The sequence below is a fragment of the Mizuhopecten yessoensis genome, unplaced genomic scaffold (genome assembly GCF_002113885.1).
Source record: "Mizuhopecten yessoensis strain PY_sf001 unplaced genomic scaffold, ASM211388v2 scaffold7085, whole genome shotgun sequence".
NCBI lineage: Eukaryota > Metazoa > Mollusca > Bivalvia > Pectinida > Pectinidae > Mizuhopecten > Mizuhopecten yessoensis.
Window position 1 is genome coordinate 59,286 of NW_018406873.1, and position 16,127 is coordinate 75,412.

Below are 16,127 nucleotides of genomic sequence, written 5' to 3' on the forward strand. Positions count from 1 at the left end.
AGAGGCTGCCATTTCCCGCACTCTTGAAGTGGGCTCAGACATAATGGCGGCGACAGGAACACGTGTTGTTACAACAAGCCTACTGTCCCTACGTAGATCCTCGAGATATTCCGGACGGGGAGAGTTCATTTTCGACATTTTGTTAAAATCTCGTTCCTATATAAGATATCTTATTTAGTAACGAGCCTTTAATTGTATAAGATATCTTATATAGCTATATGAGATATCTTATATAGAACATTAAATGAGATATCTTATATATCATATAAGATATCTTATATATCATATAAGATATCTTATATAGCATCTCATTTAATTTCTATATAAGATATCTCATAAAGTATATAAGATATCTCATATAGTATATAAGATATCTCATATAGTATATAAGATATCATATAGTATATAATATATCTCATATACTATGAGATATCTTATATAATTCGATGAAATACAGGATCGGCATTGCTCCTTAAATAAATGTTAAGTTGGCTTGCCATACAACTATCCTAAACGTGTTCATACGTAACTGATTAAACATTTAGAATAAGTTTACAAGGATTATGTGCTTCAAATAACGTCAACTTCATGAATACAATGCATCTGTGAAATAATATTTGCGATGTTTCTCTTAGTTGAAGAGAATACCAACAGCTTCATCTTATAGATATGTTCGTTGCTTTGCACGACATGTGACTTGCCGTTCAATTGTTTTTGATGATAAGCAGGGAAATATTCTCGCGATGTGTCAACGATTTCCATTGAGGGGTAAGTGAAAATTCCACATAGCAAAATTAATGATAAGTGAAAATTATACAAACTTCATGTATATAAAGAAAAACAAATGCTTTACGTTTTTGTATGGATTTATTTCGTCTTTTCAGCAAATGCGAAATAAAGTTAGTTTCGTGGTACATGTAACTGACGACATCCTATATGTACACTGCCTTGAACAGAAGAACATAAACAACAAAGTCTGGACAAGACTAGCATGTCAAACGAGTTACCTGCCTTCCTGTACATACGCAAAATATTGATGCTCCAGACATAATAAACTACACCATAGGAAAATCATTTTTGTTAGAAGTGGTTACACATTAACTGCCAATACGTTGTAATTGTACCAGGAGTCTTAGCTTCACTACCAATGGCCAAGGAAAATAAAGGGCGAGGAGTGTCAAAGATCATTCTTCGTAGATCTGATAAAGGTGACCGCAAATATCCTTCAAATGTAACATGTAGGCTTCCATTGGTCCTTTGTTGGGCATGTTTCATTTTAAAACGATAAAAAATAGTGCATTTAGTCTGGCATCTTGACATTAACATTTTGTTATCTGTGTTTCTAAATACTTGAATAATATAACAAAGATCTTTTACATATTCCATATGAAATTGCGCTACTATCAGAAGGTTCGTCCTGTTCGCTTGTTTTGCATGTTTCTTTCCTGGTTTTACACTTCTCGATCAGAAAATCTCTATTGTTCAATTTTAACCATATTACTTTTTCAATAAAAAGGTCAAACCAGAAGCTAAGTTCAAACGGAGCCTGCCAAATGATTACTCTTACCTTGTGTTATCGACAAACATTATTAACGATTCATCGGCGGGCTTTTTAATCAAGTGAGAACAGTTAACAAGTTTATTATAAGAAGCTATAGATCAAACCATAACGAAAACTTGTTTCCGAGTTTTGTGATAGGCACATAATGCCTGGTGTTTACAGAAAAGAACACTATATACACGTATATACAAAGTCTTCAATATAGATTTTACGTACATTATTCCAACCATTGATACGGTAAACATCAGAACAGTCTATCCTTGATAACATGTCACTCTACTGGAATTTAAATACATAATCATCTTTGAAATCGATTGGTTCCTCTCACGACATACGTTACTTCTCCGCATCCCTTAACATATGTTATAACAAACACTAATGCTCGCGGTTGGCTTTTGGATTGGTTTCATATAAGAAAACATGACCATTCGTTAGGCTGACACCTGTACTTTGAAGAATACAGAGGAGCAACACCCAACTTCAGAGCCTGTGGATTTTACAAGACTCATTTAATCTGATAACAGATATCAGACTAGTCGACTAGTATCATCCGTAATTTGTTTAGTAAAGCGACTTCGATTTTTCTTGGCATATTTCAGGGTTGCACAGAGGATATGTGTACCGAGAGTGGTGTCCTGGATTTGGCGGACGCGGTAGAGTGGTCCTCTGGTTCTTAATAGAGTGGTTCATCGTGAATAATGCCGTAAAATATTACTGGTACGTGAATAGATCTATAGGTAATCGAGACGAGTTGTAGTTAGCTTAATAAAGCTGAAACAAGCGGACGTAGTTAGTCTGATCTGCAGTGAGTACAAACATGTCACCACAAACAGCTACTGCGAATGGGCGCTTTATTCCATCTGATGACGTCAGCAGTTCCCTGACGTGTGTCCCGTCCCCAGACATTTGCACGACGTTGTCCGATGCAAAGCCACACACGTAGATGCTGCCCTCCCTATCAACGATTACTCCTGCAGCTGAACTCACGACACCTCTTTGCATCACATCCTTGCGACGTTTGTCAGCCGCGAGTCTGGACAGCACAGCTTTCCCATCGGTACTGGTGTGGCAGCTGACCAGTATGTCTTCATTTGTTGGGTCATGTGAGAGGAAATAACACTTGCCACTATACTGATGTAACAGCTCAGCGGTGCCGTCCTGTGTTACACTGTACACTTCAGATTCCTCTGTGTCTGTACAAACGACAAATCTTCCGTTGATATGGGTTACGCCCCAGCAGTGTTTACCATCTGGTAAACAGATTTCGGAAGAAAGTGACATTTTTGAGTTTTCGACTTTCACAACATGGATACCACCAGGGCTGCTAACTGTTACAGCCACTGTGTTGTCGTTCACAAAACACATATCAAATGGACTTCCTTGAATGGTCAACTCATCGAGGTACTGTCCTTTATCTGTAAACAGCTTCAGCTTTTCGTTGTTGAGATCACTTACTACTATTTGATTATACGGAAGGTACACAACGCCAACTGCTCTACAATCGTCCTCATCTGATGTAGTTTTTATATCAAACTGTTGTACTTCTCTCACGCGACGCCCGGACATTGGTGAAACTAGGTAACCATGACTCTCAGGAAAACGTCGTGGTGGTTTCTCAATGACGATATTCCCCATTGCGCCATTACCAAATGTTACAAGTTCGGGTTCGGTCTGATGGTGAATACTGACGGACGCGAAAGATTCGTTCATCTCCATGACCAGGGTCTTACACGACTCCACTTCAGCCTGTCCTCTCTGATACAACACTATCGTTTCAGTGTTATCGTTTCCCTCTGTAGCTTTAATGGACGACTTCAGTGTATTTAGCATACTGTTCTTTAGACGTTCGCATTGCCGTAGGGAGTCGTCTAATTTCCTCTTTTCGTATTTGGACAATGCGATCAACTTGTCTGTGCAGTCCTTCTGAAGCTCGTCAAGTCGTTTGTCGATCCTTTGGCGTAGATCTGTAATACTCTGGAGAGCGATATCTTGGTTCTTTAACATGACTTGGAGCTGTTCGTCGAAGTCCTTCACTAAAGAGTGCATGACATCTGCACCTTTCTGTAGTGCTGCCTGCATATCTGTCAGTTGAGATCCTGATTTTAGCTTCTGAATGTATTTCGTCGCAGTTGTGACTGCTTCACAACGTCTATGGTCTTCTAAAACGCATATGCTACAGCCCAGAAGTTTGTGATCTTCACAGTACCAAACCATATTATCGTCGTGTTGGTCACAGTGAGGAACAGATGTGTTCTGTTTTAGTCTATGTCTGCCGTGCCTGTTAATATCTAAAATATCACATTCAATATGTATGATATCATGGTGATCCACTTTACAAGTCTCACAAAAACCGGATTCCATTTTCTTACACCAGAACTTGGCAGGATTGGACAGATTTCCTTTTGTTTGACAAGGTGTACAGTACAGTGGTCCAGACGACTGTTCCTTAAGCTTGATCAGTTCTTGGATCACACCATTAGTTGGGAACTGTTTAGTCCAGTTTTCCTTGGTTTCCGCTTGATTGACAGGCGTGGCCATCCCTCTACAAACTGGACACGGAAAGGATGTCCCAGACGCCATCTTACCAGACAACTCTTTAATGATGTAGGTCCCGAGACAATCCTGACAGAAGCAGTGGAGACATGGTAAGGACTTCGGTTGCCGAAGTCGCTCAAGACAGATTGGACACTCTAGTAAGTGTAAGTCTAGTTCCGGACAGGGTCCGCCTTCAGCCATTATGAGGTTCAGCTTGGTTCAACTTTAACCTGGAAATGTAGATAAGCACGTGATTATTCGATTTATATATTACTGATTGTCTCCCTATCTAAAGAATGTTTATGTAAATTACAGTTTTATGTACGGTGCAAGTGTTATACATTGTGTTCTGCGAGATGATCTGAAACAGTATTCTTTGACAAATGTAATTTATGCCATAGTTGTAAATTACCGTTGTCATTCCAAAGTATCATCTTGTATACTTAATAAGTAATAAAGCTCGATTTCATAAAACGATGTCACCAATTATTTTTTTTAATGTAAACATGACCAAAACTTAAAATAATATTAAGAGTCAAAATAACAAGAGGCCCAGAGGGCCTGTATCGCTTACCTGTTTCTTTTGTTACATGAAACTGACATATAGGTAACTTTAGACGAAATTTGGAAACTAGAACACAAGACATTTTAACATCTCTTAAATAGTTCTTAAGATATTGTTGTTTCAAATTTGAAATTTTAATTTGTTGACTCCGGCTAGCACTTAAAGGTGATATTTGACCTTATTACTATGATAAAGAAAACTATTCAAAGCTGGTCTACATAATATACCCAGTATCATGACTCAAGACCAAATGCTTCTTAGGATATTATTGTTTAAAGATTTTAACATATTATACCCCTTTGACCTTGAAAGTAAGCCAAGGTCATTTTAATGAGGAAACTTTATAGCGATACATCCCAGGTACCTACTGGCCAAATATTATGACCCTGGGCCTTATGGAACTACCAATGTTGACGTTTGAACCCCGACTAGCACTTAAAGTTGACCTTTGACCTCATTAATGTGATCAAGAAAATGATTTGTACTGCTTGTATTCATAACATACTCAAGTATCATGACTCTAGTCCAAATGGTTCTGAAGATTTTGTTGTATGCATTTTTTAACATATTTGACCCCTGTGACCTTGAAAGTAGGTCAAAGTCATTTTAATGAGGAAACTTTATAGCACTCCATCCCAGGTACCAAATGGCCGAATATCATGAACCTGGGTCTTATGGAACTTGAGAAGAAGATTGTCAAGTCTTTTAACCCATGTTGTTGTTTGACTCAGGCTAGCACTTAAAGTTGATATTTGAACTCATTACTGTAATAAAGAAAAAGATTTCCATTGCTGGTCTACATAACATTCTCAATTATCATGACTCTAGTGTAAATGGTTCTAAGGATATTTTTGTTTGAAGTTTTTATCATATTTGAATGCTGTGACTTTGAAAGTAAGTCAAGGTCATTTTAATAAGGAAACTTTATAGCACTTCATACCAGGTACCTACTGGCCAAATACCATGACCCTATGTCCTCCAGTTCTTCAGAAGAAGTCGTTAAAAGAAAAAGTTGAAAAACGGACGACGGACAACGCAATACGACATAAGCTCACATCGCCCTTTGGACCAAAAAATAAAAACAGCAAGTAATTTAAAAAATACTGTCAATCAGGCATCTTCTAAACAACACTTGTTGTCGATATTGCATGATATCTATCAAATATTATTTACATGGTTAGATAATCCATTGCAGAACAATACTCCCGACCAAATTTGGTCAGAATCTATTTCGACGTTCTTGACAAAAGACAAGCTGACGATGGATGGACAGATTGACCAATGAATGGTGGACTAAGGACGCATCTCTAAAGGACCAAAAGAGTTTACATAGGCCCATTGGGCCAACATCACTCACGTGGTATTATTGTCACACCCGTGACCTTAAAAGTGGAATAGCATAAACATACAGGCAAATATCATAACTATATCAAAATAATTCAAGGTAATCAAGATTACAAATATACATAATAGCCTTTCATCCTTACCACATATCATCAGAGGTTATTTGAAGGTTTATACACTTTTGACAATGTGATCTTGATAGTGGGTCAAAGTCATTCATATGAACAGACATGATAGTTCTTCATCTGAGAATGTTATTGTCGAATAGCAACATCCTTATAATGCCTTTTGGATACAAGAAGAAGTCATTTAAATGCTTCAACACGTCTGACCCCTGTGACCTCGAAAATAGGTGAAGTGTCATTTATTTGATCAAACATTATATCTCTTGATTGGAACATGTATCTGATTAAATATTACCACGCTAGACCTTTTGCTTATCCAGAAGGAGTCATTTGAATGTATTCAATGTATTTGAACCCTGTGACCTTAATAATGAAGGTAAGTCAATTAATATAGCATAGGAGCTCTTTATCTTATCATGTTACGCTTAAAGAGGAATGTTGGTTATTTGCAAAACACCTTTGAAATGTTTTAAACACATTTGAACCCTGTGACCCCTGTGACCCCTTAATAAGGGTGAAGGTCATTGATGTTAACACCCTTGGTAGCTCTCCATCTTAGCCAGCTACTGGCCTAATATCATCACTCTTGACATTTTGGTTATTAAGAAAAAGTCATAAATTAGTTATGTAAATAGTTGACGCCTGACAGATAGACAGATGAGATTAGGTTTAAACATGTGAGTATGGTGCTGTTGAGACATAATGTATAGCTTGAAACTCGAAGAAAAAAAAGCCCTATCTAATAATAGCTAGAGTTATTAAGCGGAAACTGCAGATAATGACTCTGCCAAATGAATCCGATTAAAGTTGTTGTCAAACTTGGCCGAGCCCTTAATGCGTTAAACCCTGTTACTAAGTTTGAAGAAAATCGGTTAACATTTGTTATTGCACGGAAATNTTAGGTACCCCAAAAAGTGTACCTCAAATGTACCTTTTTCTCCCCTGGGCAAGCCCTTAAGGCATTAAACCCTGTGACCAAGTTTGAAGAAAATCGGTTAACATTTGTTGTAGTTATTGCACGGAAACGAAGCGCAACAGACAGACAAACCCAAATTAATATCATCCAATATAATATAGGAGCCAAAAGGGGTTTTTGGGTAGGTGACCAATAATATATTTATTTTCATATAATTTCAAAAAAAATAAAACTGTCACCTATGGGCTAAATAATATCCCCTGTATTCCGGCTGCTTGTTGCCTTGAAGGGGCTAAGTAAACAAGGGAAAAAATATATAGAAATTGATGTCAATGTAGCTTGCATCAATGCTTCATTTACTCCAAGGTATGTGTATACAAAATACCTACCATTTCTGTGATAAATAGCCATTGCAGTAACATAATGCATCCGTGACCTTTAATCACATGATCTTAGAAGTTTGTCATAAAATAGCCTGCATTATTGGCTACAATACTCTAATGTATATGTGTATACAAAACACTTACTTTTTACGAGATAATTAGTCATGTCAGTAACTATATTCTTTCGTGACCCTTACCCAACAACGTCAGAAGCTATCAGTAGAGTAGATTGCATTTGTGCATACAAAGTTCCTACTGTTTCAAAGATATTTAGCCATTTCAGTAAAGTAATTCATTCCTGACCTTTGACCCCATGACCTCAGAAATTAGTCAGATTTTAACTTAGCCATTTCAGTAACGTAATGCACCGTCAACAGAAGTCAAGGGTCATAACTTAATATTGGATCATAATGGCGTTCTGGGAGACACAAGTTCATTTGAGGTTTAACATGTGCAAATCAAAATCCATGCATAAACCTAGGTGGAGTAGGAGGTACAGTTTTTTGTCTACAGACAGACAGACGGACAGACAGACAGACAGACAGAGTGTTTCCAGTATACATCAATGCATATATACACTTTATGAAAACATTTGAAAAGAGACATTCGTCTTGTGAATATTCCTTTTTACAGAAAGGTTTGTCCCATGGTTGAGGAAAAACATTTACCCATGTGTACCGGTAACATTCCGGTAATAGATATTTCCTGGTGTCTATAAATAATGCTGAGATGCCAACAAATATTTCTTCATTGAAATTTTGAAAATTGGCATGTGTGCAATTATCTTCTGATGATGAATACTTTCTGCTAAGGGGATTCAATAAGTTTCAAATCATATTCTTTGGTTTCATAGTGCAGCAAGAAGTTGCAGTTGTCTACACTGGGGGCCTCATTGGAAAACTTGGCTTTCGGTCAGATTACCTGTGTTTACTGCTTCGATTCAAAACCGTCATGTGACGTTATTGGCGCTATTTTTAACAGGGCTTTCCCGAACAATTCAAGTGGTCAAACTGGACATTTGGAAAGGACTATGAATGTAGGGATAACAAAGTAACATAAGTGGAAGTGCATACAACACATTCAATAAAAAAATATGGCTCTTCACGAGACGTCCCTTTAAACACAACCGCATGCACTTATGTATCATAAATTTACAAATAAAAATCGCTTACGCCTGTATATTTACATTCGCTCCCATTGAAGCTGTGTAAACCGTGACTGCGTATACATTACCGTATACGCAGTGAGATTCCTTGGAGACCATTGTTTCCTATTGATGACGTAATTTACATTGTGACGTCATAATGGTAACGTTGGAGATCCATCGCTGCTCGCAGGCTGTAGGCTGTTCATTTGTTTGGATTTACGCACGTTACGGAGGTTTTGTACCAATATAAAAGCAAATGTATTGGAGTTAGCTTTATTCTGAGTGTACCATCATGGTACGAACATATGTAAATATAAGAATTGATCTTCAGTTTAACTGCGTATGCGGTAGTATGAACGCAGTTGGCAACGAACATATTCTTTATGGAGCGCTTAAGCGCTCCATAGAATATGTTCGTTGCCAACTGCATTCATATTACCATATACGCAATCAAAATGAAGGTCAATCCTTAAATATATGCATTGACATGTATAAAAAGAAAGAGAAATGTTTGTGATTTTTTTTATTACAACTCAATGTCTTCAGCCACTTTATTTCCAGACCATGCATATATATTTATTCATGTATACTCTCTTTCCCATTTTCACTGTATTCATGTACATTAACACTTAGTAAGTCATATTAGCCATCACACACAATAAACTGTATGGCAAAACAACTACGTGTACATGTAAAATATGTGTTGGATATGGAACGTTTTGGGATACTTGATAATTATATGTTTTACAGGGATTAAAGCATACTTGTAAATGGACCCTTTTTATGTTGAGATAACTTTTCTTTAATAAGTTCCTTTTGTCTGAAACAGAAGCCGTAGTTATCAGTAGCACGCGCCATTTCTACAGCGTAAGCAAATGACCTTTCCCCCCTGTTTTCAATGCCTGTTCCATTCTATCTGAAGTCGAAAATTAACTAGAATTTTGTTTTTGCGAACAAAAACATATGTCTCCCCTTATTAGCCAATAGAAAAAAATAACAAAGGGCCATATCACTTTATATAGTGGTGCACAAGACCCAATTAAGAATTTGACAATCCTATTTACCCAAGATAAATTAAAACTTCAGCAAGTTTGGTCTACGTAGGTGAAACTAAAACACCGACATGTCAGTAAGGGCCCCGTCTTGTGGCAATATATCCCCCATAATCATCAAGAAGCAATCTGCCCATATAGCTGAACTTGATGTTTGACATTTGGACTTCATTTTGACAATGGCAAGGAAGCAAAATATACATTTTACTATGATTTGAGTCTTGTTTCCTTCCACTTCCATATTTGCTGGGCTAACAGAAATGTAAATACCGGTGCAATACTCATTTGTTAGCTTTGATTTGTTTTATTTCACCTTAAATACTTCCCCCATCAAGAGCCAGGGTCAAAGTAAGAGATCCACTTTGTCTTTGACCTTTGCACCTAAATGACCTTGACTTTTAACCCAGTGACCCTGATCTTTGGTCAGTTAACCCATTCTTCAATTCCGACCAATTTTGCTTCATAATATCATAACAAAATGTTCATCAGTGAAAAATACAAAACTAGACATTGACCTTGAACCTTTGGAACCCGTAACCTTGACCTTTGATTAGTCGACTCTGTGTTAAGTTCTGAACAACTTTGCTTCATAATAACATACAAAAAATGTTCATCAGTAAAAAGATGCAATATCTGACCTTGAAATTGACCCAGTGACATTGACCTAAGTCAGTTGACTCCTTGTTAAATTCCAACCAACTTTGCTTCATAATGTCATAACAAAATGTTCATCAGTGAAAAGATACAAAATTTGACCTCGATCTTTGACCAAGTGACCTTGGCGTTTGGTCAAATGACTCCTTGTTTAATTCTGACCAACATTGCTTCAAAGTTTCATAATAAAATGTTCACCAGTAAAAAGATACTGAATTTGACCTTCACCTTTGACCCAGACCTTTTGTCAACTGACTCCTTGTTTAATTCCGACCAACTTTGCTTCAAAGTGTCATAATAAAATGTTCCCAAGTGAAAAGATACTGAATTTGACCTTAACCTTTGACCCAGTGACCTTGACCTTAAGTCAGTTGACTCTGTGTTAAATTCCAACCAATTTTGCTTCATAATGTCATAACAAATTGTTCATCAGGGAAAAGAAACAAAATTTGACCTTGGCCTTTGGTCAACCGACTCCTTGTTTAATTCCGACCAATTTTGCTTCAAAGTGTTATAACAAAAGGTTCCCCAGTGAAAAGATACTGAATTTGACCTTAACCTTTGACCCAGTGACCTTGACCTTAAGTCAATTGACTCTTTGTTAAATTCCAACCAACTTTGCTTCATAATGTCATAACATAATGTTCATCAGGAAAAAGATACAAAATTTGAACTTGACCTTTGACCCAGTTACCTTGATATTTAGTCAGTTGATACCTTGTTTGATTGTGATGTACGGACGGATGAATTAGTATAGGGCACCTGCATCTTCGATGCGGGCCCTAATAACATGGAAGTTATGCCGTGGACAAACATCGGTATTAAAAATAAACAAAGGGCCATAACTCTGTATATAGTGATGCACGACCTTATTCCAGTGCACTGCACACCTTCTGTGAGTGATGCAGGAATACTTCCAAGCTTGATTAAGATATCTTTAATAGTTTTGAAGTTATGCCATGGACAAACTTCGGTATTAAAAATAAACAAAGGTCCATAACTCTGTATATAGTGGGGGCATAAAATCTGATTTTAGTGTGAGAAATTCCGCCTTCCCAAGATACATCAATATGGTAAGTATGGTCAACGTAGGTGAAATAACATAGAACTTATGCTCTGGACAAACTTCGGCATTAAAATTAAACAAAGGGCCATAACTCTGTATATAATGGGGCACGAGACCTAGTTCCAGTGCACTGCACACTTTCTGTGGGTGATGCAGGTATACTTCAAGTTTGATTAAGATATCTTTAACGGTTAGAAATGTACAGGCCGGACAAGAATTTACTGAAAATGTACACTTATTTGACCTTTGACCTTGAGGTGAAGGTCACAGTGACCTAATTTCAGTGTACTGCACACCTCCTGTGGGTGATGCATGCATACCTAAAGTTTCATCAAGATATCTTTAACGGTTTAAAAGGGGAGACATACTTATTTATTGACAAAAGTTGTTGCATGATCATACATTCTAAGTCAACATCATGTGGAAACATGAACTATTGAAACATTACAATTAAAAAGGTTGAACTGTCATTTTGATAAATTTAAATCTTGCATGTGAATAAAAAAAAATCGTACTTATAATTATACGCAATATAATTAAATCATACCATTTTACTGAACCGGGAATATGATAAATTATGTAAATCTAATTGTGCACATATTTTATTTGACCCCGAGTACCGACAAATCTAGAGGAGAGTATACGACATCACAGTACAACAGTTATCCCTTGGAGGGCCCCATAGTAAAGTCAAACTAACCAGTCACTTATCTCTTACTTTCACATAAACTACCGTATATAGAAATGCAACGTAAATTCTTTCTGATACCTGTCCATGAACATAACAAAATAAGTTCATCTATGTTCCAGCTTAGACAAAGATACTAGCGAGGTTGATATTATAAAATATTTATTCATAACATAAACAGCATTTCTGTGGATTCCATTTCAGCTTGATACCGGCTATCCGGAGGAATACATGCACAGTACAAAGGTAGCAGTGTACAGTAGAAATGGCTTGACCCTAAAAATAAAGGGCATGTCTCAGATAAACATGGATAGTGAATTCAACCTGCACATTGCTACCTTATACATCACTTTCTTTTCCCAAAAATTTCATTAAAACCTTTTAAATGTCTGGAAAATGACATAATAAACAAAACGATGTATCAGTTTCCTTTCTCCCTTCAATAGTGACCGAGTAATATGAATTCTTCTCAGAGGTGAAATTTTACCAATTCTGCTCTCAAACTATCAACAAAGGGAGGTAATTTGAAAATTGAAAACTTGTATAGGTTTGTAGTTTTCATGAATAAAGTTTCATTTTCATGAGGTGCGATATGATGCTTGAAGAACATATGCATGTGAAAAACAAAACATTACAGTGATACTATGATGTTTCTGTCTTGTTTGATGACTTCATAGATACTGTGATGTCATCATAACTATGACGTCATCAATGGGCATCTATGACATTATCGAGGCTCACTGATATCAAAATGAATACCAGGAAGCCATCACAACAAACTAGCAACAGACACACTTCCCGTAACCGATGAACAAAACAAAAATGTCAGATATTTTCAAATATCAGACAAATGACAACACCGTTGTTTCCTTTCCTGCCTAGAATTGACAGTGACCCAAGAAGTTTTTAATTTAACATATTTCACTAGGAAAAAAAAAATCTTCAGCTGTAATTATGGAAATAAAATGTATTGACATGATTGACTTTGCTAATTTTATCTATATGCTGAATTAAGTGGAAAAAAAACATATAAAATAGCGTAATTAGAATGAAAACAGATATTTTACCCATTTTCAATAAATACAACTTTATGTATTAGTTACCATGGATACCGGGTGCTGAACTAAGTAAAACAGACTGAAATCTAGTCTGAATGCATCAGGAAATAGCCTGTGAATTATTTATTGTTTGGTATCAACTTTACCAATTACACATATATGATGAATTGTGAAGTGCCTGTTAAAAAGATGAGTTACCCCCCTTTATACATCCCACAGGTGACCTATATATTGACCTTTATATGTAACTTTTTTTTAAAGTTTTTGTGTAGTTTTAAGTAATAATGAATGAAAGTGAAGCTGAATCAAGCATAAAAAGGCATTATTTCAGAAACATTAAATGTCTATGTGTATAGGGTAGCAACTAGTGAACAGTAGAAATGGCTTGACCCTAAAAATAAAGGGCATGTCTCAAATAAACATGGATAGTTAATTCAACATGCACAACACACCTACATATATATACATATTTATAAACTACATTTTGATTTCATTTTGTTAAGAAGACTGATTTTTTTTTCAAAAACTGTTTCCCCCAGATTTGGGACTTGTGAAAACCATAGTCAAAAAACACCAAAAAACACATCAAAAAACACCAAAATATGCACACAAAAAAAAGATTTTTAACCCAAAATTAGACCCCTGCAAGCAGTAACTATTTTCTTAAAACCCGTCTGAAATTAAATACTGCCTACTTGTAAGAAATACTCACGTTTTAGCATAGGTCATTCCGTTGGATTTTTCACAATATTTACACATGTGCTGAGTACAAAAATAGACTACATGAAAAGCTAGCTTTTGTTGTGTAGACACAGATTTGTAAATGCCCAAAACTGTTGTCTCAAACCAAATTCAATTTTTTTTCTTAAATTATGAAGCCCACATAGTCCACTTCATCATGTATATGCCAATTTTAGTGCTGATTTTTTTTTAAATGTTGATACATGTTAAATTACAGGGGTTATTCATTGTATAAAAATATCACCCATGGCCATTGTACGCTACTGTACACTGCTATACCTACCTGCTAGGGCAGTTATTTTCTCCTTTGAATACTTCCCACCTGCAATAATACTTCCGTAACATAATCTGTGCTATTCTTTTGACCATTTGGCAATTTTTCGCTTCGTAGTTGATGCAGTACTCGCTAACTTCCCACGGCCAATCATTTTCTTTACAATGAAATGGCGTGCCATGCACATGTATGCGTTACACAGGGAAATCCTTGAAACAAAACGTTGGTCAGACAGGTAGAAATCCTGATAATTATCTTAAAATTATTCATTTCTAAGAATATATATTAGCAAAATCTTATCGTTATTTTCCATAAGGCGACTCACTTGATATGTTTATGTAATATTTGAAAAAAAAGACATAAAAAATATGCTTCACAGTGATGTCCCTTTAAAACATGTTTATTATAAGACATCTCCACCTCATATTTGAAAATAAAATACAAATATGAAGTAGAATTGAACAACCTAACTCTCCATTAGAATATGGAATAGGTGGTGACTGATAGATATTTTGGGGGGGAAAAGATAGACTTGATATTCTGTCCCATAGAAAGCATTATGTCCGGAAAGCTAATTTAGAGTTCAAGAGTTCAAATTTATGACAGTATTTTCACTATGTTGACATATTTTGGTACACTACATGTTATATAATAATTAAAACAAATGAATGTCATGCATGATATAAAATTGTATTGTTAATTCCAAAAGCTTTGTAAGAAGTTTTAATATCATTAAGGACATTCCAATATGGCTGCCACACCAAACTGTATATCAAATTAATAAAGAATTAAAGATGTATCGTATTGTGAGTGGTGTATCGCAATATGTATCGTATTGTGGCTCAGTGTATCGGGTTCGCGCCACGGCATGGCAATGTGTTGTATTTTTTAGCAAGATACTTTACACCGCTTGTTCCAGTCTACTCAGCTGTAAATGAGTATGTGGTTGGGCAGTGCTAGAATTGTTGAATGTTAGCTGTTAGCGCCGAAATGGCAGCTCCGGCTGGTTGCTCCCCAGGGAGTTGAGAAAAGTATTGGCTGGTTACAAAGGCCCTATAACCACGGATATTAATTTGTGAACCGCTTTGAAATGACCTACGAACTAGGTTGTGATAAAACGGTATATAAGAACCTCAAATTATTATTATTATTACAGACAAACTTCTCAGACGGAAGGACGGAATGATGGAGTACAAACCTATAGTTCCCCACGGAAAATGATGGGGGACTAACTAGGGAGATTTGTGACAAAGTTTTGTTTTCTTCTATATTAGACTAAAAAGAGTGTCAACAAAATAACTTTGACGCTCTAGGTGCTAGGTGTGTGGTATTGTATAGGGATCAATTTCAACTGTGAAAGGGACAGACAATTTTTCCTATATTGGTATTAGTTTCCGAGATGTACAAATCAAGCTGGTCTGTCAGTGCATTAGTACTAGAAGTAGCCTTGCACATGCCCGCGAATTTGAAAAATGTTGGGCTTACAATTAAAACACATGGTTGTGGCAGCTAAAATGAACACTGTCTAATGATAGTTTGCTGATATCAAGTATAAGGGCATGTTATTAAGAGCTGACAAGTACTAGGGACAGAGGTATCAAATACTTTCGTTTTCTAGTGAAGTAAAGTAAAAGTAAGACAGCATTTTAAATATTGATTCCTGTCAATACAAAGTTCGAGTCTGTTTAATGGAAGATAAAACGGATACTAACAACACTGTTACACAAATTACTCACCGTGCGAATTTAAGATATGATAATTAAGGCGCAGACACATCCTTGTTAACAAGAGTTCGTTCTTTCTTTTTCCCGCCCGAACACGTATGTTGCCTATACATCTAGAACCGGAAATGCGGTATAAAAGTTCCGGAAATTTTAAGGTTGGTTGGTTGGTTGTATAGGTTTTCACGTCCTATCTACAGCTATAAGGTCATTAAGGACATATTTTAAAGGAAAAATTTACAAATTCGTTTTATAATTACAGAAACTGTTTTCTTAATCTTAAGATATACATTTAAA

At 36.2% G+C, this 16,127-nt stretch overlaps 1 protein-coding gene across 1 annotated transcript; it reads right to left on the minus strand.

Moving 5' to 3' along the window:
• Positions 1-1,117: 1,117 nt before the first annotated feature.
• LOC110453055 (tripartite motif-containing protein 3-like) lies at positions 1,118-15,873 on the minus strand. The gene is made up of 2 exons (XM_021501873.1): positions 15,846-15,873; positions 1,118-4,326 (listed from the first exon to the last, which is right to left on the minus strand). The coding sequence occupies exon 2, from the start codon at positions 4,295-4,297 to the stop codon at positions 2,324-2,326; it is 1,974 nt and encodes a 657-aa protein (XP_021357548.1). The 5' UTR covers positions 4,298-4,326; positions 15,846-15,873; the 3' UTR covers positions 1,118-2,323.
• Between the last annotated feature and the right edge of the window lie 254 nt (positions 15,874-16,127).

What these genes read in the sequence shown, in the direction of transcription:
- LOC110453055 (XM_021501873.1), bottom strand. Translation starts at nt 4,297, where the DNA reads ATGGCTGAAGGCGGACCCTGTCCGGAACTAGACTTACACTTACTAGAG.